The sequence below is a fragment of the Monodon monoceros genome, unplaced genomic scaffold (genome assembly GCF_005190385.1).
Source record: "Monodon monoceros isolate NGI ecotype Baffin Bay Population unplaced genomic scaffold, NGI_Narwhal_1 Super_Scaffold_9, whole genome shotgun sequence".
Classification (NCBI taxonomy): Eukaryota; Metazoa; Chordata; class Mammalia; order Artiodactyla; family Monodontidae; genus Monodon; species Monodon monoceros.
In genome coordinates, this window is record NW_021703786.1 from 16,106,592 (window position 1) to 16,130,237 (window position 23,646).

Sequence of the window (23,646 nt, forward strand, 5' to 3'; positions counted from 1 at the left end):
GGGAGGGGGAGGGGGAGGGCCCCAGGATGGATAAAAAGCTACAGTGAAGAGCACTGTAAAGGATCCTTTATCAGGAGCAGGGAGAAGACAAACTGGGCCAGATCTGGTGATGACACCCCCCCACCACCACCACCACTTGGCTTCTCCTTCTCACTCCTCTGCAGCCAGTTCTGGGGCCTCCCTGTTCCCCACCCAGCTGCCCAGCACCAAGGTACAGCCCAGGCCTCTGCCACATTTCTCAAGCCTGCTTTTGAAAGGAAAGGAAAGTTCTGGTAAAGGAGAAGGCCCAAGTGTTCAGGCCGTCCAAGGCCATTCTGGGGTCAGCCAAGGGGTGGGCTACAATTAATGAATGAATTAATACAATTCCATTAATTCAGAATCTCTGTCAGTTTTGACGCTGGCTACCCTAAAGTTGCTTTTATACTGTCCATGAAAGAAAGGGTTTCTTAAACAAATGAATAGAGGAAATTATATTGACTTCTGGGGGCCCCTCCAGTCAAATAAAGAGTGTATCAGCTACCCTCTATGTTTTGCATGCTTCTTGAAACAGACGCTGCTAATCTGAATCTTTTCTCTGCATCAAAGCGTGCTCTGCAGACTGCTCCAAAGCCTGCGGAGCAGTTTCTGCGAGGAAGTAATGGTAAGAGAAACTCTGGCTGTTTTCAGCATTTCTTCCCTCAACCGCAGGAATGAGACTGTGCAGAATTCCCTCCACCCTCAGACAGACACCCTTTCCTTTGAGTTTTCATCACGAAGGAAAAAAATCTATTTTTTTCTGTCTTTAATTTTGCATCTATATGAGGAAAGTGTTTGGAGCCTGCGGGGAGGAGAGAGTCCCCCAGACAGGGTTCAGGGACTGGGGGATTCTTGAATAGTGGGGAGTAAACTCCACTCCTCACAGGGCCCCAGGCAGGGAGGAACCGAGCTTGGGTACAAGGGCAGTGACATCACTCATTCTGTAGGATAGGTGGGTTGGGACAACGGGAATATTCGAGGTGAATATCCCGGTGATAGGGTCTGCGGACCAGAGGCCTCTACCTGAACTTCTATCATGGTTTTTTGGGATTTATTGTTATTTGCAGCTCAACCAAATTCAAACGAATTCCCTGCTTGCTGGGTTGAATATCAGACCCAGAGGAATCTGATCTCTCAGCCACATAAAAGCCATCACTCCGAAAAGCAGAGGTTGTAGCCCTTTTTTTTTTTTTTTTTTTACGGTACGTGGGCCTCTCACCGCTGCGGCCTCTCCCGCCACGGAGCACAGGCGCCGGGCGCGCAGGCCCAGCAGCCACGGCCCACGGGCCCAGCCACTCCGCGGCACGCAAGACCCTCCCGGACCGGGACACGAACCCGCGTCCCCTGCATCAGCAGGCGGACCCCCAACCACTGCGCTACCAGGGAAGCCCTGTAGCCCATTTTAAAACCCAATGAAGGCCATGGATACTGCCCCAGAAAAATGCATGCACGTGACATGCTCCACCCGTACCTCTATGTTCCTTCTAAAGTCCCTGCCTGCACCCCCAAGCTAAAAAATATCTGACAAAAAGAGACGCGATTATCAAAGCACTCACCCCCCAAACTCAGATGTCAGGTCCTGTTCTCACTTAGTGTCACCACAGGGCAGGGGACAGGGTCTCTGCTCCACCCATTCCCGTCAGCACTCACTCTCCAGCTGCTACTCGTTTTTTGAGCACCTGCCCTGCTGCAGGCACTGGGCTAAGTGCTGGGGCCACGGCCAGCCCCCAAGGAGCTCACAGCCAGTTGGGGAGAAGATGGATGAGCCGGACAGTGTCATGAGTTCTATATTAAAGCTTTTAACAAAGTGCCGAGGGGATGGAGGAGGAAGCCGTGAATTCTGCTGCATGGAGGAGGCAACATCTGAGCTGGACCAGTGAATGAGTAGGATTTGCCAAGTGGTAAAAGGACTTCGGGAGGGGGGCATTTCATACGAGGAACTGCATCAGAAAGATGCAGATAGCCCTTGGCATGTTTGGGGAACCCAGGGCATGCAGACCAGTGCTGCCTGGACAGGGTGGTGGGTGACAGGAGAGTCTGGAGATGAGCCTATAAAGGTGGGCTGTGACCACAACATACATGAGAAATATAATGAACACTGTTGTCTGTTACATGCAGAAGTTGTTAAGAGAGTAAATCCTAAGAGTTTTCATCACGAAGGAAAAAATCTATTTTTTTCTGTCTTCAATGTTGCATCTATATGAGGTGGTGGATGTTCACTAAGCTTATTGTAATCATTTCGTGACGTATGTAAGTCAAATCATTATGCTGGACACCTGAAAGTTACACAGTGCTGTATGCCAATTATATCTCAATAAAACTGAAAAGAAAAGGAAAAAAAAAAAGTGGGCTGTGCCCAGAATCAAAGGACTTTGAACTGATGCTTTGGGCAACAAGGAGCCAGAGAATGACGTGACCAGATCTGTCTGGCAGTGACAAGAAGGAATGGGGGACAGAGGGCAGGGAGACTGGAGCCCGGGAGCCGCTGGGCAGAGTTTGGGAGTCAGGCTTGGCGGGTGGACCCAGCACCTCTGAGAACAGCAGCTGGAGTCACCGAATCCAGCGGCTCTCACAACAGAGCCCTTGCGTCTCCTTCTGGTCTCACAGGACAGGCGCAGCTGCCCTCCTGTTATTTCAGGTGGGCTCTGCTTCCTCCTCCACCCCTCGTTACCCCACCTCCTCACATCTCCCTGGCTTGCTCTAAAACAGCCTTTCATTCCAGAATCACAGAGGAGCCTCAGATGCACACACTCCTGGGGGATCTGACTTCCTCTAATCCACCCTCATTCAACAGCTGGATCCAACACAGATTTCCTGAGACTCTCCCACTGGGCACAGAGAGAGCCCTGTGAGCTGTGAGGGAGGCACAGACCCCGCCCTGATGATGCATTAATGCATGGGAAGGAGGGTGGCATGGACACCAAGAATGGTCCTTCCTGCAAAGCAGCCTGGATGTGTGCACAGCCTGGGTGTGTGTGGGTGTTTGGGGAACTGAGGAGGAAAGGAGTCACCCCTCTGGGTGGAATGGGAGTGGGTCAGATTTACAAAGTTTCAATAGTGGACCCCAGGGTTTAAAAAACAGAAGATTTGGGTTTCAGTTCTACCTTTCATAGCTGTGTGAAAGCAAGTCATGCCACCTCTCTTAGCCTCCGTGTTCTCATTTAGAAAGAAACAAATGTACAGACTTCATTTACAATGCTGCAAGGATGATCCAATAAGATACTGTAAAGCTCAGTGTCTAGGGATGGGATTGTAATCATGTGGTAAGCAGCCTCTAAAATGGCCCCCAAGGCTTCCCTGGTGGCGCAGTGGTTAAGAAACCACCTGCCAGTGCAGGAGACACAGGTTCGAGCCCCAGTCCGGGAAGATCCCACATGCCGCAGAGCAACTAAGCCCGTGCGCCACAACTACTGAGCCTGTGCTCTAGAGCCCGTGAGCCACAACTACTGAAGCCCAGGCGCCTACAGCCCGTGCTCCACAAGAAGAGAAGCCACCGCAATGAGAAGCCCACGCACCGCAACAAAGAGTAGTCCCCGCTCGCCGCAACTAGAGAAAGCCCGTGCGCAGCAACGAAGACCCAACACAGCCAAAAATAAATAAATAAATAATTTAAAAAAATAAAATGGTCCCCAATGATCCCTGCCTCCTGGTGTTCACACCCTGTGTAATCCTATCCTGGGTGTGGGTTGGACCTAGTGACTTGCTTCCAACCAGCAGAATATGGCAAAAGCGATAGGACCGCACTTCTAAGATGAGGTTACAAAAAGACTCTGGCTTCCATCTTGCTCACACTCTACCGCTGTCTTCCTTGCCTGCTCTGATGGAAGCCAGCTGCCACGTTGTGAGCCGTCCTATGCGGAGGTCCACGTGGCAGGAACTGAAGGGGGACACTGAATCTTGTCACAACCACACAAAAGCTCTTAAAAATGGATCTCCCCCCAGCAATGGCTGAGGTAACCCTGGGAAACACCTTGAGAACAGCCTGTGAAAGACTCTGAACCAGAGGACCCAGTTAAGTCATGCTTTGCTTCCTGATCCACAGAAACCCTGAGATAATGTGTTTGCTGTTTTAAGCCTCTAAGTTTTGGCATAATTTGTTATGCAGCAGTAGCTGACTAATACAATCAGGGTGATACTGAAACTGTTTAGTAACCAGCTCAGTACAGGCGTTAACCAATCAGAGCAGATGCTGACTGCAGCAACGGAGCAGGGTCTGAGCCACTTGCTAGAGCACTGGGAGTTCAGGGTGGGGACAGTGGAGGGGCAAGTGAAGTGGTGGGAATTAATCTTATGGAAATACTCACACAAGGGCATAAAAGTAGCTATTTGCAAGAATATTCACTGCAGTTGTTGTAGTGAAAGATTGAAACAACTGAAGTCTATGCACAGGGGACTGGTTCAATTAAGGTACATCCACACAATGGGCTATCACACAGCCATTAGGAAGAATGAGACGTGTGGTGATGCAGAGTGATGGGCAAGATATACTTTGTTCAGGAGCAGAACAGAGGACATCATATGACATCTTTGGCGTTAAATATACGTACGTATACTTACCTGAAGGCTTGTAGCCCTAGAAATACCCTGGTAGCCCTGGTTGCCTCCAGGAAGGGGAATTGGAAGATGGGATCAGGGATAGGAGAGAAACCTAATTTCCCTGTCTCCTGAAACCCCCTGGGATGCTCCTTCTATCAACTGGGGGTGGGGAAGCAATTATGGTTATGTTCTGGGAGGACTCATAAACCCTAATTTGGTGTCTTTGGAGATTTTCTAAATAGAGGGTGTGCTGAGTGGAAGGGCCCTGGCTCTCCCCCTCCACCACCAGAGCAGTCCCTCCCCCCGGAGATTTTATTGGAAAAACCGGTTCCTCTGCTTGAACGAAGAAAAGTTGGAACTCATTCTGCCCCTTTTCTTCCCTCAGTTCCCACTCAACTCTCCACCACCCCTCCACTCCCTGCCACTGCCATTGCCCCTGCCAACCTGGCTCAATCTGAGCTGAGTCCAGCCCCATCCAGGGATCTCTGTGGATCCCTGGGGACTCACCTGGTATGTCCGGGGATGGATTGAGAATCATGAAGGCATCTGACAGGCCTGCTTTGACGGGGTGCTGGGACGAGCTGATTTCCAGGACGGGCATAGGGATCTGCAGTGGGAAGAAGAGGCTCTGTCTACCCCCCAAACACTCTTGGGCCAGCCTAGACTTCCCCTCCGAGCTCCAGACCCATCTGCCTGCTGGGCCTTGCCTCTTGGAGGACTCAGACATCTCAAACCCAATGGGGCCCCATCCAAATTCCAAGTCTTCCCCACACTATCTCCAAACACATTTCCTTTTTCTTTTCTCCCTCTTTGTGAATGGTACCTCCATGCAGGCCAGAGACCTGGGAGTCACGCTCAGTTCGCACCCCCCTTCATTTCCCTCCTCCTCCATCTAATACACCTCTAATACATTAGCTTGCTAACTGGCTCTCAAATCTATCCAGTTCTCTCCATCGTCCCTCCCTACCCCAGGCTGGCATCACCTGTCTCCCACATCATCTCCCAGTATCCCCTCTGAGCCCCAGCCCTCTGCTCTCCACTCTGAAACCAGAGCGTCCTTTAAAAGGCAAATCCGGTTGTCCCCCTGCACCCCCCTTCTTGCCCTCACTCTCTCCCCTCCGGCCAGGCTGCCTTCTTGCAGAGGTTTCTACCGGCCATGCTCTGTCCTGCCACAGAGCATGTGTTTTCTCGCTCCTGGAGCACACTTCATTTCTTCGCTTCCTTAGCTCCTACACATTCTGCAGATTTCAATTCTTTTCCTCGGGAGAGCCTTCCCTGACCCCTGTTCAGGTAAAGAGCCCCGTGAAAGGCTTTCCTAGAATCTCCATTTAGGAGCACTTGTCACAGTGGCAATTCCATACTTCTCCCCACAATTAACATCTATCCCTCCAGCCAGACTCTCAGCTCCACAAAGGTAGGGCCATCAGCCATCTTATTAACTGCTGTATCCTCGGCACCACACCCTATGTCTGGCACATTGGAGGATCTCGACAGATAACTGCTGAACGAAAGAAAGGCCGTCTCTGCAGCTGGGCCCACTCACCTCTTTGTAGCCGAATACAATGCGGCCATCTTGGTGCAGAGCTGCCTGGAAGGTGAAGCTGCCCCTGTCCTCCCGGTCCTGGAGGTAGACGTGGTCCCACTGAACAACAAAGACTGTCCCTGGTGAGGAGAGCAGAGACCTGGCTGGACAGGGAGACAGTGAGGGGAGCAGGGCCCTGCGGAAACGGTGGCCAATGTGGATGGGCCACAGCTTGGCTTCCTTAGGGATGATGGGGCAGGAGGCAGGAGCTGGGCAGCCCACAGACAGCCTGACTTCCAAGCTGAAGAGGAACCAGAAAACCCTTCTTCAGCTTCCCCACCCCCAACCAGGTACTGTGATTGACCATCTCCAACCCCAAGCACGCCCCTTCCTTCTTGCCTATCCTGACCCCTTGAGATGAAATAGGAGAAACAACTGTTCTCCCGGGGTGGAAGGTAGGTGTTCAAGGGACAACCTGGTGAGAATAAGAAACAGTAAAGGTCTCTGATATTTATTTCACCTCTACTAAGAGCCAAGCGCTTTCATTTCATTATCTCATCAGGTAGCAGGCATTTTTGTCCCCATCTTACAGGTGAGGAAAATGAACACAGAAAGTTAGGGTGGCTGTCTTGCTGTGTGACTGTGGGCAAGTCCCTTGCCCTCTCTGGGACTTGGGCTCCTCTAAACGGGCTGGACCAAGGGAGCCCTGGAGCTGGGTAACTTAAACTCTGAGCTCTGATCTCACCATTGTCAAAGTAAGCAACTGTGGAGTTGTCGGAGCGGCCAGGGTTGAAGTTGGCCATCAGAGGAGCCACATACTGAGTAGCCGTGAGCATCCGATGGACCACATCACCCATGAAGATGAAGCCTGGGGTGGGAAGAAGTGTAGACAAATCATCAGAGATGGCCCAGAGGGGTTGCTTCCTCGTGCAGGAAAGAGCAGTGTAGACGGGGCTGGAAGTGAGTCTTGGACCTCTGTCCACCAGCCTCACATAGTGGGCATGGGTCTGGCATGTATGGAGCTAAAGGGCCCCAGACCAGAAGGTTCTCTCTGCCCCTCCCACCTCTCTCTGTCCCTTGGAAAGTGCACAGGAATCAAAGACAGGCTCCTCATATCAACTGGAAGCCTGGTCCCAGGAAGCAGGCTCTCAGTGCAGTCTCCTCCCTCTCATTTACAGACTCAAGAAGCACAGGGGCCAAGGGACTGCCCACAGTGGCCTGCACAGACCCAGAGGGAGAGAAAAACACACACACACAGACATACACACACACACACAAGCAAGTCAGTTGATGTGAGGAAGCTGGGCTGAAACACTGATGACCTCTCTCCTGAGAGTGGGGTCCCAAGAAAGCCACATGTGGGACCCTCCCCAGTCCATCTGTAAAACCCTGTCTCCAGGGAACCTTCCCAGGTAGGTCCCAAGTTCTGGCTGAAATCACACACTCTCCCAGTCCCACAGACAAGGCCTTACCTCCTGTTGCTATGGTGATCTGCCGCAGACGATGCCCGTAGAAAGGGAAATCAAAGGACAAGACCACTCTCTGTGGGGGATGGGAGAGAATCAGCATGGGCCAACCTGCAGGCCGGAGGGCTGGGCATCCACACTGCCCCATGCTTATCTGGATGGGATTGGGGGGGGTGGGCACAGGCATGTCCAGGGCAGTACCACAGGAGGGCACTCCAACTCTGGCAAAGCCCCCCAGGGTCCCCTGGAAGGCACTTCCCAGACCACAGACCTCAGGCCACAAGCCATGCCCACTGACCAGCTGTGGCGGGCTGGCCCCCAGCCTCCCAGCCCAGGGCAGCGCTGCCGGGGACTGGGGCACTCACCGAAGCCTGCCGGTGGGTGTTGGAGAGGATTCGGTGAACTTTCACTTGGCTCTGGTTGGCCTTGGCCACGTCCACCCACAACTCCCGGCTGCGGGGCTCGCTGGGACCATAGAGACGGGACACATAGTAGCTGTGGTTGTCCTCCTGTCGTTATCCAAGACAGAGCCCACAGGAGGCATGAGGAATCAGGATGCCAAGAACCACAGAGTCTGGATACAAGAATTCATGGCCCTCCCAGGGGGGTAGACCGTGGCCCAGAGCTGGTTTAGGACTGGGAGCCCTTTGGGCCCGGAGAGCTCAGTACCTGCTCCCTAGCCATGCCCCCAACAGCTCTGGCCCCAGCTAAATCCATACCTGCTGTAGCCATGCTCCACCCTGCCATCCCCAAGACAGGCCAGGAGGCTTTTCCTACAGCCCCTGAGTCCCCCACAGAACACACCCAAGGCACAGCTCAACTTGGGAGGTGAGGGAGCAACAGGCAAGGCAGCCCCAAACAGAGCCCTTGTCTTCGGGGAGCTCCCAGACTGAGGGGGAGACATAGCCCCCTTCCCTGGGGAGCACCCAGTTTAGGGGAGAAGAAAAAACTGGATTCAGAAGCCACCAGTCTAAAGATGTTGATCTTGGGGCATTGCTTGGGGCATTGCTAGTCTGATGGAGCAGGTGGGACTTACACAAACAGAATACACAGACACAGACCCTCCAGCAGAGAGATAAGGCAGGGCCCATGTTAGTCACTAAAGGCTTGAGAGACGGGAGAGAAGCAGCAATGATGCCTTCAAGACATATTTTTAAGCTTTACTATGTGCCTGATGGGGACAAAATAAAAGAACAAGCCAGAACCCAGAGGGCTGGGGGTTAACTCTGTAAAGCCTCTCCTGTACAGGAGCATTTAGGGGCAGGATTTAAAGGAGGCTGGACATGGTCAGCAGAAAGTGTGGAAGAGCCCAGGGAGGAGGCAATGTCAAAGCATTTCAGCCCATCCGGGAGTACCAGCCACCAGCTGTAGGAGAAGAAGAGGCAGAGTGGGCAGGTCCACTCGGCCGCTGCCACAGAAGTGGAGCTGCTGACTTGTGCGGAGCCCTGGCGGGTCATTAATCAGGCTGTCAGGCTGCAGTGGCCGCAGACACAGCAGAGCCGACCATGTTCTCCCTGCCAAGCTGCCAGCTGCCCAGCCAGCCCTTGCCCTGGGCCCAGCACGAGCAGGGCCAAGGGATGCCTGCTCTCTCCACCCGCCTGGAGACAGACTCTGCTCTTCTGACAAGTGACACACTCTGGGGACCTGGGGTCAGGGCAGGGCTGGGGGAAGACGAGCAGGAGAAACATGGGGCTGGGGGTAGATTTCCCACTGCCACTGCCTGGTGCCTCCCCTCCAGCCTCTAGACTGCCGGCCCCTCCACCCATCCTTAGCACGGACGTCAAACAAATCTAAACAAATCTAAAACACATACGAGGCCACAGCCCTCTGCTCACAAGCCATCAGGGTCTCCCACTGCCCTCGAGACAAAATCCAAACTGCAGCCTCACATCCGAGGTCTCACCGTGAGCCAGCCCCACCTTCTCTGTAGCTTCACTTCTCTCTCCCTCTCTCCTTCGCCTGTGCATCCTTGTGTACCCACTCACCAGACTGACTCCCCAACAGTCTGAGGCCACCAGTGGTCACTCATGCCTTTGCTCACGCTGGTCCTCCTGCCTAGAATGACCTTGCTTTCTCCCCCTGGCAGATTCCTGCTTCTTCAATGCACAGCTTAAACATCACCTTCTTATTGATCTCCTCCCCCAACTTGCCCAGTGAGGACCTCCACCGTCCACAGGAGTCCTCCAGGGCTGACTCATGGGTACCGTTTGTGAGAGTCACATGGGCCCATGCTTGCTGGCTCTCTGATTTTACTCATGAAGCCACCTGAGGGGGTCACCCTGATGCCACCACCTCTGGGGTGCCCATGCCAAGGATGCTGCCTCCCATTGCTGTCACAGTCACTTACCCTGGGGTCCCAGAAGATGCCCAGAGGAGGAACCGCTGCCCCCCAGTTTGCCCGTGGGCACCGGGGCAGCTGTGCTTATGCCCTGAGCTCACAGCTTCCCTCAGGAAAGCGGCCCCTTCACCTTCTGCTTCTCCCCCGCCCCACAAGAGACCAGATGCCACGTCTTTTCTCCCTGGGTCTCCATCTCTCCTATCTCCATCCATCTCTGCTGGGGTCCCCACCTTGGCCAAAAAAAAAAAACAACCAAAAAAATTACCTGCCACCACTATGGAAAACAGTATGGAGGTCCCTCAGAAAACTAAAAACAGAATTACCATATGATCCAGCAATCCCATTCCTGGGCATATATCCAGACGAAACTATACCTCAAAAAGATACACGCACCCCTATGTTCATAGCAGCACTATTTACAACAGCCAAGACATGGAAACAACCTAAATGTCCATCTACCGATGAATGGATAAAGATGTGGTACATGTATACAATGGAATACTACTCAGCCATAAAAAAGCATGAAATAATGCCATTTGTAGCAACATGGATGCAACTAGAGATTATCATGCCAAGTGAAGTAAGTCAGAAAGAGAAAGACAGGGCTTCCCGGGTGGCGCAGTGGTTAAAAATCTGCCTGCCAATGGAGGGGACATGGGTTCGAGCCCTGGTCCGGGAAGATCCCACATGACGCGGAGCAACAAAGCCCGCGAGCCACAACTACTGAAACCTGCACGCCTAGAGTCCATGCTCTGCAACAAGGGAAGCCACTGCAATGAGAAGCCCACGCACCACAACGAAGAGTAGCCCCCGCTCATCGCAACTAGAGAAAGCCAGCGTGCAGCAGTGAAGACCCAACACAGCCCAAAATAAGTAAATATATTTTTAAAAAAGAGAAAGACAAATACCACATGATATCACTAATATATGGAATCTAAAATATGACACAAATGAACCTGTCTACAAAACAGAAACAGACTCACAGACATAGAGAACAGATTTGTGGTTGCCAAGGGGGAGGGGAGGTGTGGGAGGGATGTGGGTTTGTGATTAGCAGATACAAACTATTATATATAGAATGGATAAACAACAAGGTCCTACTGTATAGCACAGGAAACTCTATTCAATATCCTGAGATAAACTGTAATGGAAAAGAATATAAAAAAGAATGTACATGTATGTATAACTGAATCACTTTGCTGCACAGCAGAAATTAACACAACATTGTAAATCAACTGTACTTCAATTAAAAAAAAAAAATCACCAGCCAAGAAACAAAGCCCCTTGCACACAAACTCATGCAAAGACATGTGAACAAAGGTGCCCAAGAGAAGAGTCTAAGGGCCCACAGCCTGCTTCCTGGGAGTCACATGGTGAGCAGTTTTTAATCCACCTCAAAGCAAAAACAACAGGGAGCCCTGACCAACACTGTGCATCTGACAGTCTGCAGGACTCCAGCGCCGAAGCCAGTTTAGGTTCAGCTGCAACCACTTGCCACAGCCATGGCTACAGCTCAACTCTTCTCTCCGCTAGCTCCAACAAAGGAGTGGTTTATTAAAGGGCATCCGTCAGCCTAAACTTTTGCCTGAAGAAAGGAAACCAAGTTTAGATGCTATTCAGCCCATCATTTAAATGTCTACTCCCACCGCCACTGCCACCCCCAACCCCCAACTCTGAGCCCCTGCCACATAGGGACAGGCAAGATCACCTCTGCACCCATGGCTCAAGGTCCCTGAATCCTTGATGCCTGAGTAGTGTTTGCCAAGGTGAGGCGAGGCCTGTTCTGGGAGTCCAGAACCTTCCTTTTGCCCTTTTATAGGAGAAGAAAGAGGGACCGGTGCCTGGCACAGTCAAAATTTTGAAAGTAAACCTGCCTCTCTAATTCCTAGGCTGTCTTATTATGACCTGTCGGGGAGGGGGACGTGAGTGACCAACAGAGCAAAGTAGCGTCTAGGTGGCACTCTAGTCCTTTTGAACGCACAGAAGGTTTAACTGTGTCCTGCATAAAGCTTTGTTCAAGTCCTAACCCACCCCACCCCCCCCCCCCACCCCGTACCTTGAATGTGACCTTATATGGAAAGAGAGTCTTTGCAAATGTAATTAAGATGAGGTCATACTGGATTAGGGTGGGCCCGACTACAGGTGTCCTAGTAAAAGAAAGGAGAGGGAGATTTAGATACAGAGACACAGAGGGGACACAGGGAAGAAGGCCACGTGACAATAGAGGCAGCGATTGGAGTGATGCAGTTTACAAACCGTGAAACACCAAGGATGGCCAGGGACCACCAGAAACTAGGAATAGTCAAGGAAGGATTCTTCCCTAGCCTTCAGAGGGAGCGTGGCCTTGCTGACACCTTGATTCAGACTTCTGGCCTCCAAAACTGTGAGACAATAAATTTCTATTGTCTTAAGCCACCAAGTTTGTGATATTTTGTCATGGCAGCCCTAGGAGGCTAATACACAGGTGTGTGTTGCTCTGCCTCAAGTGGGGCAACGCTGAATGTTTCCCCTTTCACGTCACCGCCATGTTTAGAACATTCTGCGGCTTCCCAGCTGTACTCAGATTGAAGGCCACGCTCCTCACCATGACCTACAAGGCTCTGTGGGGCAAACTCTAGACACTGCTTACCCAATATTCATTACCCCTCTTTTTTATTAATAGCACATTGATTTTGTAGCAAGCAAATTTGACTGCTTGTCCCTCTTGCCCTTGCCCTTCTCCTTATTCCTGCCTGGAATGCAGATGTGATGACTGCAGCTTCAACAGCCACCTTGTGAGCATAAGGACAAGAGCCACATCCTAAGGCTAGTGGAGTGGAGAGTTAGACAGAACCTAGGTCCCTGGAGGGATGCTTGTTAAGTCCTCGATTCAGCACCCTGTTATACGCAAACATGAATTCTTCCTGATACATAGTAGTCTGGCCCCAACCCACCACCTCTACCTTCCCCCTTGCTCTCCATGCTCCAGCCCTGTTGGGCTTCTCTCAATTCCTGAAATCACCAAGTGCTTGTCTGTCTCAGGACCTTGGTACTTCCTGTATCTCCAAACCTCTTTCTCATTCAGTTCAGAAGCTGACTCTTCTCTGTCCTTCAGACCTCAGCTCAGTGGTCCTTCCTGATGCCCCCGTTACACTCTCATTGCACCTCAGGCTTCTCCCTCTCAATGTGTTGTACACTTGTGAGGACTGACTTGACTTTTTTTTTTTTTTTTGGCTGCACTGTGCAGCTTGTAGGATCTTAATTCCCCAACCAGGGATTGAACCCAGGCCCTCGGCAGTGAAGGCGCAGAGTCCTAACCACTGGACCGCCAGGGAATTCCCTTGACTTGACTTTTAGATTTGTTATCTCCACACTTGCCTTTCCTGTAAGACCATAACTTCCCCACGGGTAAGGTCAGCTTTTACCTATGGTGTTTAAATGATAATAAATGAATGACCATTCATAGTTTCAGAGCAGGACCGTTCAAAACATAGTTTGTTGAAAGCCTTCTCATCCTTTGTTTTATTGCTACCACCATGCATTCTAGTGACCAGGATGGGATGGTATTACCAAACAAAGCAGGACAGCAGCTCATGGGGAACAGGTACTGTCAGGTACAGTGGGAGTCAATACAGCTCCCACCTAGGAAACTGAGAGGAGGCCTATGTTTAAAACTGCTGCTTGGAGGCTTGGAAAGCGGTCCTGTTTCCATCACCTGATTCCTGGGACTCGCCTGGTCAGAGCGTCCACCAAACCTCCAAGCGCCGGAAATGAGGGCCCCTGCACAGAAGCCACGCTCTGCAGTTGTGAAGCCCAAACAGACGTTAACACGTCTCTTGCTGCCTCATCTAAGAGGCAAAGGGTGGGGTGACTGGGGACGTTAAGCCCATTGCTCTGAGTCCTTGGTCCATGAAGGACAAACAGTCCACCGCCCCAGCCGGTGCCGCTCCGCTGCGGAGCCAGGCTGTGTGCTGTTGGAGGATCCTGGGACAGACCTGTCTCATTCTTTGAGTTCCCAAGGAGCCCTCCAACGGCACCTCTTAACTGACGAAAAGTCTTCAACCGTGCTGACTCTAGGAGAGTCAGAAACTAAACGAGTTGCTGCCTCTAACTCCCAGGCACACACTCTCTCCAATGTGTCAGCAGATCCCCGGGTGAGCACGGGCCTCCATACCTATGGGTCCCCTGCTCAGGCCAGGTGGGTGAGGCTGAGGCTCTGCTTCTGGCCTCAAAAGTACCAGGTGCAGCTGGCCTGCCAGGGGAGGGACTGCCTCAGGGGGCAGCGCCATGCAGAATTGGCCACAGGTCCCCAACAGGCCCCAACAGACCACCTCTCCTGGCACGGGGTGACTGATATATCCCCAGGACAGTGAAGCCGGGAGCGGTATCTATTCCAAGCCCCGGCCTAGGGAGGCTTCATGGTGATGGGTGAGGCCAAACTGCAGCTTAGAGAGGAGGGGACAACTTGGAGCTGGGGTCACTCCTCGGCAGGGTGAAGAACGAAGCCCTCAGGGGTTGGGGGGGGGAGGTGCTTGGGAAAATGGGAGGAAAGAGAAGGGAAGTTGGCCTTTGCAGATCTGCGACCGTTGTGCGTGACAACCCTGGGAGATGAGTGCTACAATGAGTCCCATTTTATAAGTGGGGAAACCGAGGCCCACATAACTCTCTGAAACCAGGTCAGTCTCACTCAAAGGCAGTGACTTCTCCTCTGTCCACTGCTTCTCGGGTCTTCAAGTGACCGCCCCACTGGAAGGCGACTTGGGCTGCTTATTAGTGATTAGTTAAAACGTCTCACATCAGAAGAACCAGAGTGGATCCTTTCTGGAGCACAGAGTTCAGGGACCGTGTCCCAATCCCCTCCTCACCCCTAGCACCTTCCCAGCACAGGGCTGGCACCTGGCACATGGTAGGTATTAGGGATCTGCTTGTTGAATGAGCGCAATCACCAGGACCCCACGGCTGATGGTGCCGGAGACTGTGCTGAGAATGTGCGGTGTGACGCCAATGAGGACAGCATCCTCCCCCAGCACTGATGGCAGGTGACACAAAAGCCATGTGTGAAGGAAGCAGCTGCCTCCTCTGGGAATCCAAGTCCCTGGAAATCATTCCCATAGCTGGGACATCCTGCCCAAAGGAATGCACCTCCAACTCCCCGTCTTCTTTTCCTGAAATGCCCGTATCATCACCTTAGGAGGTCCTTCCAGTCAGAAGACCTGAATTGCTGCACTTGAGGCTTGAAGCATGTCAGTTGGGCTGTATTCCTGTCCCAAGTGGGGCAGAGTAGGAGGAGTTTGGGATGCAGGGAAGGGGATAGAAAAACAGTTCTCTGACAAAGGATGAAGGAAGGAAGCAGGGAGGGAGGGAAGGAGGAGGAAAAAGGAGGAAGTGTTACCTTCACTTCTCCGAGGAAGCGAAGCTAACACGGGAAATGCTCTCAGGCCATGGAAGGAAACCCTGGCTCCACCTCCTCAAACTCGATCATGTGACTGAGAGTCCAGCAGGGCAGCAAGTGTGGAACACGGGGCCTCTGGTGTCATCAGGGCCTTGTCCTGAGTGTGACTGCTGGTCCACAGAAACGAGAAGGAAGCCAGCCCTCACATCCGGCTTCAATAAATATATGCTGGGGTCTTCCCTGGTGGCACAGTGGTTAAAAATCCGCCTGCCAATACAGGGGACACGGGTTCGAGCCCTGGTCCGGGAAGATCCCACATACCACAGAGCAACTAAGCCCATGCGCTACATCTACTGAGCCTGCACTCTAGAGCCCACAAGCCACAACTACTGAAGCCTGCATGCCTAGAGCCTGTGCTCCGCAACAAGAGAAGCCACCACAACGAGAAGCCCATGCACCCCATCGAAGAGCAGCCACCACCCCCGCTTGCTGTAACTAGAGAAAGCCCACGCGCAGCAACGAAGACCCAACACAGCCAAAAATAAATAAATAAATTTATAATAAATAAATGCTGGGTGAGTAATAAAGAGACAGAATTGAGGAGGGTGTCAAAAGACAGAGAAAGCAGCCCTGGTTCCTGACAGCTTTCCAGGTCCCTGAGGTCAGGCTGTCCTTCATCTCCAGCCCTTCGATCCCGTGACAGGTCTCTGCACCCTCTCTATAAATCTGTCCCCTGACACAGCTGGAATGGCTCCTTGGAACCAAAAGAGCCCTAATGAGTCTTTCTCACAGGGTGATCAGAGGAAGTACCTCCAGGGATACCACAGATAGCCCTTCACCAGCACAGACAGTGAGAATCTGCATGGGAAGAGAGAAATGAGAAACCAAATTTCTGGGAGAATTTTTCCCTGGCAACACACTAGCCACCATGGTTTTTCTTCTACAAAGTCAATCACCACTGGCTTCTTGACTTGGTGGTGGCTTGGAATTCAACAACCTTGGGGGTGCTTCCCGTCTGCCACTGCACGTCCCTGATCATGCTGCCACCAGCACCCGCAGTTTTGAAGGCAAAGTCCACACACAGCAGAGACTGATAACTGTCTCCCAATAACCACTCTCCCCTTCTTCCTTTAGTAGCAGAATCTTCCAGCTTTAGTTAGGCACGTGGGCACCGAGCTAGACTACGTTTCCCAGCCCTCCTTACAGCTAGGAGACATGACTATGTCTGGCCAGTGGAAGATGAGAAGAATGACTGTCCTCAGTAGGAACTGGGGGACTCTCACCTTGCCCAGTTCTCATTGTTTGGGACGCAAATGTGATGGTAGGAGCAGAAGCAGCCATTTGGACCACAACATGCGAGGCACATGTTGTAGAGGGAAGCTGGCTCCCTAACACCATAGAGACACTACATCAACTCCTGCTTACTTATGCTCACACTATTACATGTGAGAGAGGAATAAACCTCCTTCACGTCTAAGTACCTTGTCAGCTGGTCATTTTTTACAACAGCTGAAACTGTATCCTAAGCCCAGTCAATCCGAAGCCTTCTTCACATATTCCATACAGATATGTCTCTTGAAAAGGATTTCGAGGCCGCGCCTGGCAGTGAACTTGCCTGAGGAATTCACCCAATTCACAGATGTCACCGCATCTGACCTGCTGTCTGTGGGGCAGTCCTGATAACCCAGAGGGCAGCCCTCCAGGCACTGTGGACTGGAGGCTAGAAGCTGAGATGGGGTGACCTGACATTACAGAGTGTCAGGGAGCTTAGCACAAGCCAGACCATTTGGCAAGTCCGCCAAAGGGAACTATGTTTCCTTGAAATGCCTGCAAGAAACCCCAGTCGATAAACCACATTCATTTTGGTAGGCAGCATGATGTGGCTTTCAAACATTTTTGACCATGAAATCCTTTCTTCCAATTAAACTTCCATGGAGGAGCAATACATAAATCACATCAAAGTAAGGCCACTCGGGGGGAAGGAAAGAGAAGGGCCTGGAGCCCAGCCTGCTGTGCTACTTCCTTCCCCAACACCCTCCATCCTACAGCAGCCCATGAAGCACCTCTGGGAACCCTTAGGGTTCCGTGGAGTGCAACTTGAAAACCACTGCTTTAGGATCAAGGGCAGGGGCTGTGGAGTTAGCAGACCCAAGTTCAAAAACTAGCTCCACTACATAATAGTTGGTGCAAAACATCCCTCTCCTCTCTGAGCATTAGTTCCCTCATCAGTAACCTTTCTTGCAGAGCTCTTGAGAGGATTAGACAAAACATAGCAACATAAAGCTCTTAGCCCAGTGCCTGGTCCGCAGTAGGTGTTTGAAAAGTGGGAGCTATTAGCATGATTCTGTTGGACCTTTCCAGGAAAGGTCTTGATTGTGGAGGCTGCCTCCTCAAAACCATCCCCAGCCCCCTCTTCAGCACCTGCTGTTACAATGTCTTTTCTGCCTCAATTATTCATGCCCAGAGCCTGCCAGGCGCTTCATTTCTGACAGCAGGGCAGCATTTACCTTGGCTGGGCTCAAGACGTTTCTGGACAGGAACTCTGGCTAAGCTGTCACCATCAGCCCATCACCTGCCAGCCAACTGGCAAGTGGAAATGCCGGGGCAAGCAACCAAGGGCATCCTGCAGGGCCTATTGGAGAGGTCTGGCCAGCCATGCTGGTTAGAATGGCATGCCAGGAAGCTGAATCCAACCCAGGACATGCTGAGGGGAATACTGGGGGAACGGGCATCCTATTCCCCGCCTCCACCGTTCTAGGAGGCTTTACAAGGCCAGTAGGAATGTTTCCTAGATCCCTGCTACTCAAAGTCTGGCCCAGAGACCAGCAGCATCAGCATCACCTGGGAGCTCGGCAGAAATGCAGAATCCAGGGCCCAACCCGAAACCTGCTGGATCAAAATCCACATTTGAACAAGCTTCGTAGGGGATTATTTTGCACAGTAAACCTTGAAGAGCGCTGGTTAAGAAGCATCCTCTGTCTGGACCAACGCATCACTCATTTTTGTTTCTGAGGACTCCAAGGACAGAAAGACCTGGGTTCTTGTCCTGGCTCTGCCACTCACTAGCTGTGCAACCTTGGGCAAGCACTTCACCTCTCTGTTCCCAGATAGTATTAGAAACACCTGCCTCCTGGGGTAGTTGGGTGGATGAAATATACGGCCACAGAGTGAGGCCAGCGCTCAGGGAGGGCTCCTTTAGTTCCCTTACCTCATTCATCCACATGATGACCTCCATCTACCCTCTGGAGGTATTTACGCCTCAGGCTGAAATAAACCACCTGGATCACTTGTCATCACAGAAGTGCGGAGAACAGGTCCCCTGGACTAACCCGGGAAGGAAGGGACCCAGCCTAGACAAAGGGGTGTTTGCATGGTGCTGAGGGCCTGGGGTAAAGAGGTGTCAGGGTGGGTGAGGCTGACCTGAGAAGGTCCTGGAAGTGGGGATTTGGACCAGGCTTGGAAAGAGGGTGTGAGCTGGCTTTCTAGACAAAGCATTTTTTAATACCCCTCACGCTTCATGGAAAGGAAAGAAGCATCTTATCCTGACACTGATTCTACATGTGGGCTTTTGGAGGATATCAGTCAACCAGAGATTCTGATAGCATCAATATATATCATATAACCACAGAGAATTAGGAAATAAGGAAAAACAAAAGCAGGCCTCCCCCATCTCTCACCTTGTCCTGTTCTGCCATATGTCCTTCTAGTCTTTTTCATATGAAGGTAATTTCACGTGGTTATAATCCTGCCGACTATCCAGTTGTGTGGACTGCTTCTGTCATGTTTCATGATATCTGAAGCAGTTTTTGATGTTGAATATGGTCTTTTAACCATCATTTGTAAAGGCGTTCATGGCTGTCTACTCAGAAGAAAACCCACAATTTTATTAACTTTTTCCTTTCTGCTGGGCACTTAGGTAGTTTCCAGTTTTTATGCTCTATTTTCCTATTTTTAAATACTACTGTGATAAATTTGTTGATACATTTTCCATGTCCCGGATTATTGCCTCTGCTTCAAAGCCTCGGATATAAAGCAGAACTTCTCAAACGTTAATGTGCGTACAAATCACCTGGGAATTAGATTCTGATGCTGCAGGTCTGAGGGGCCTGACCTGCATTTCTAACAAGCTCCCACCATACGTTGAGGAGTCGCGAGGATATGAAGGGTAGCCCCTGAAGCTTCAAGGCCAGGAAATCCTCTTTTGTTGCTGGGATCCCATTTTTGTACTTCCAGCGAAGATCTGGGGGAAAAAGCACTACCTTTTTTTTTTTTTCCGAGACCTTTCTGTTTAACTTTTCAACCAGTTAGTTCAACCGATTTTTATCACAACGCTATGAGGCATTGTCAGTCCCACTTTACAGATGAGGAAACTGAGGTTTAGAGTGACGATATGGCAAAGATACACACTATCTACCATCTTGGGACCAGAGCAAGGTGACCAACTGTCCCGATGTACTCGAGACTGAGGGGTTCAGTGCCAAAATCAGGACCATCCTGGGAAAACCGAGATGGTTGGTCACCTTGACCAGAGCCTAATTCAGAGTCAGCTAATGTTTATCATTTCCAACCCTGGGCGCCTTTATGTCGATTACTGTATGACACCTTTGCAAGTACACTTAGGCAATATAGCTTCTCCATTTGACAATGAAGAAATGAGCTCAGAGGGGTTAAGAAATTTTCCCAAGACAAGGGAATTCCCTGGCGGTCTAGTAGTTAGGACGCCATGCTTCCACTGTAAGGAGGCACGTGTTTGACACCTGGTCGGGGAACTAAGATCCTGCAAGCAGCGTGGTGTGGGCAAAAAATTTAAAAAGAAAGAAAAGAAAATTTCCCGGGACTTTCCTGGTAGTCCGGTGGTAAAGAATCCACCTTCCAATGCAGGGGATGAGGGTTCAATCCCTGGTCGGGAACTAAGATCCCACATGCTGCGGGGCAACTAACCCATGCACCACAACTAGGGAGAAGCCTGAGCGCCTCAACGAAGATCCCGCATGCCTCAACGAAGGAAGATGCCGTGTGCTGCAACTAAGACCCGACGCAGGCAAAAAAATAAGGGAAAAAAAATTATAAAAAAAAAGAAAGAAAGAAATTTTCCCAAGACAAACAGCCCAATTTTTTAAATGGGCAAAGGACTTAAGTAGACATTTCTCCAAAGAAGATATACAAATGGCCGACAAGCACATGAAAAGATGCTCAACATCATTAGTGATTAGGGAAACTACAAAGCAAAACCACAATGAGATACCAGCTCACATCCACCAGGATGCTATAATTTAAAAAAAAAAAAACAAAGGAAAATAACAAGTGTTGGCAAGGATGTGGCAAAATGGGAACCCTCATACATTGCTGGTGGGAATGTAATATGTTTCAGTCACTGTGGAAAAAAGTTTGGCAGTTCCTCCGAGTCAGCAATTCCACTCCTAGGTATACCCCCAAAGAGCTGAAAATAGGTACTCAAACACATACACATACACATGTTCACAGTAGCACTATTCACAAGAACCAAAAGGAAGAAACCCAGATGTCTATCAACAAATGAATAGATGAACATAGCTGTGGTATATCCGTATAATGGAAAATATTATTCAGCCATAAAATGGATGAGCCTTGAAAACATTATGCCAGGTGAAAGAAACCAGACACAAAAGATCATATGATATTTCATTTATATATGAACTATCCAGAACAGGTAAATTCAAAGAAATAGAACACAGATTGGTGATAACCGGGGACTGAAGGGGGTGAGGGATGGGGTGCAACAGCCTAAAAGGTCCAAGATTTCCTTTTGAGGTGGTGAAAATGTTTTGGAACTCGATAGAGGTGATGGTTGCACAACATTGTGGGTATATTAAATACACTTCACTTTAAAATGGTTAATTTTTTGTTACGTGACTCTCACCTCAACAAGAAAGAAAATCAACCAACCAACCAACCAAACAACCAGCCTGCGGAAGGAAAAGGAAAAGGTCAACCAAAGGGACCTGCGTGGGAGACAGACCGCCTGGGCCTGAGCAGCCAGCAGAGGGCGCTGTGGCACTCTTACCGAGCCGGGCAAAGGAGACCACCGGGACTGAGAACCGATCACATGCCTCGCATTTTGCTCTCGAGTCTCAACCCAGGAAGATCAGTACCTACCCTCCCCTATTTGGGAAATCTGAAGCTAGTAGGGGCTTGAAACGCCAGGTTCATTAACTGAGGGTTTAAGTGTCCAGCCCAAGGTCAGCAGCTGGTACGTGCCAGATGGAAGGCCAAGACTGCGGGACCCTTTCCACAGTGCTGAAGACTGGATGTCTGGACTCCACCTCCCACCTCCCTGGACACCCATTCTTCTCACAAAATCTCTTATCGTCTGTCGCTTCAAAATTCAGCTCATGACTTTCCCTCCACCCATCTCACCCTCAACCCCCAGAAGTCTTCCCCTAACAGCCTCATCACCTCATCCTTTCCCCTCAGCGCCCGCACTGCCATGGCCGGGTTCTTCCATGAGCAGCGCCGGGGGCTCTTCATGTGTCGATGCTACAAGTCTGTCTGTCCCGTCTCTCCTAGGCCCTTCTGAAGGTCTCCTTTTGGGAACTGCCTCCTTTGGGAGGGCGTAGAAACCAGGAGGGTATTGCACTCACTTGTTCCTCTCGCTGCCCAACTGTCTTGGATGATGTAGTTCCTATCCCACTGTGTGGTCCCTCAGCATTCCTGGGCCTGCCATGGTGGTTGGATGAGCTGGGAAGTTTTGTTTGGGCCAGAGAGGAGAGGAATTCAGGGAAGCTGGGCCAGGAGGAAGACTGGGGTAAGAGGAGGGGAGTCAGAATTTTCTATTAGGGTGTGAACCTGTTCTATTAGGGTGTGAACCTCCAAATCTGACTGCTCTTAAACTTGGTTCCTCCCAAACTGTGACCCAGACATGAACCACAGAACCAAGAAAACCTTTAATTTGGATTTGGAAATCCCCAGCCTTGAAGACATCCCCCTTCAGCCTCTTGGAGAATAAACTGTGGTTCTTCCCAGATTTCTAACTTAGCACTATGGCTCTCCCCAATCCCTCCCTCGCCCACAAAATTTCCAGTGTCCCCAGGGCCTCAGGATTGGTCTTGGTGGAAAAATCTCTGGAAAGCTTAAGTCCGGACAAGAATCCTATTTCCACAGGGATGTGGTGGTAGAGTGAGCGTGGGAATAAAATCCAAGGAGATGGCTCTGACCAGGGGCCTGCCAGCTCATCCTGGGAGCGCAGCCTGGATGCCTTAAGGCCTCCAAAGCAAGAGGGTCTGAGTTAGAAGGAGCATTGTGGCGAGGTTGCCAGGCAGGAAGTGCTGGGCAGAAGGGACTAGGAAGATGGAGTTGGGCCAGAGGGGCGAGAAGGGAAGATGGTCAGAGGGGCCTGGGCCAGAGAAGGCCTGGGATGGGGGCTGGGCAGAGGGGCTGAGGTGAGGGAGCTGGGCCAGAAGGGAAGCTGGGGCCAGGAGGGTGGACTGAGGAACAAAGAAGGGAGATGATGGGGCTCCGGGGTGGGCGGGGGGGAGGCAAAGGGGATGGCAGCCTACCTGCCAGGCCCGAAGCCCCTCGATAACGGCCCCAGAGCAGAGGGAACTAAAGCCTGGTTCCTGTTGGCAGAGATTAGACTGTGATATGGATAAACCGTTGAAAGCCAGGAAAACTTTATGAAACAGACCAAATCAAACTTGCTGAAATGTCCCCTTCCTTCCACTTCCCTCTTGCTCAGCCCTCTGCTGCCAAGATCGGGTTTCCTTCGGCCAGAGAGACCCCAGCTCTCAGAGACGCTGACCAGAGACATGGGAGAAGCAGCAGTCTCTGGGCCCCTTCCCGGGGCACCTGCAGGGACCAAGGGGGCCCACCATCCAGGGGAGGGTGAACACACAGCCCAGGTGGTGTGGAGGTCTGGCTGTGCTGAAGGGGGCGATCGTCACCATGCCCCATTGACTGCTGCTCAGTGCAAGGCCTAACGGGTTCAAGGCGGAGTAGGAATGGAGCACAGGCCCCTCTGAGGATTCTGGTACGAGAGCCCCCTGGGTCGCAGTGTGTGCACACATGTTCCGGCATCTATGGCATGTATAAGCACTGACATTCTCTTATGTGTGTGAGAACCCGGGAGTCCGGAGAGTTTGGTCCTTTGAGGCCACTAAGTCCAACAACTCACCCCAGGCACAACCTCTTCTCTTCAACAACCCTGTCTTTCAAGGCCTCTGGAGATGGAGAAATCCCTACTTCCTTTGTTCCTTCAAAAGAGGAACACCCATCATGCACCAGGCACTGGCTACAGAGTGCTAAGACAGTCTTGGGCCTCATGGTGCCTCGGTTTCAGGGAAAGACAGGCAATAAAAACAAATAAATAGATAATTCAGGGCAGGAAGGGATATGAGCTGTGGAGGAAAATAGTCTATTCCCT

General features: G+C 51.2%; 1 protein-coding gene across 1 annotated transcript in view; it reads right to left on the reverse strand.

Annotated features, from left to right (window-relative positions):
- PLXDC1 (plexin domain containing 1) overlaps window positions 1-23,646 on the reverse strand; it is a 65,494-nt gene that overhangs the window by 27,885 nt on the left and 13,963 nt on the right. Inside the window, exons 3-7 of the mRNA XM_029212828.1 lie at window positions 7,905-8,048; window positions 7,546-7,615; window positions 6,819-6,941; window positions 6,095-6,213; window positions 5,059-5,158 (exon numbers count right to left, since the gene is read on the reverse strand). Coding sequence (XP_029068661.1) covers window positions 5,059-5,158; window positions 6,095-6,213; window positions 6,819-6,941; window positions 7,546-7,615; window positions 7,905-8,048 — 556 coding nt within the window. The remainder of the gene's footprint in view (window positions 1-5,058; window positions 5,159-6,094; window positions 6,214-6,818; window positions 6,942-7,545; window positions 7,616-7,904; window positions 8,049-23,646) is intronic.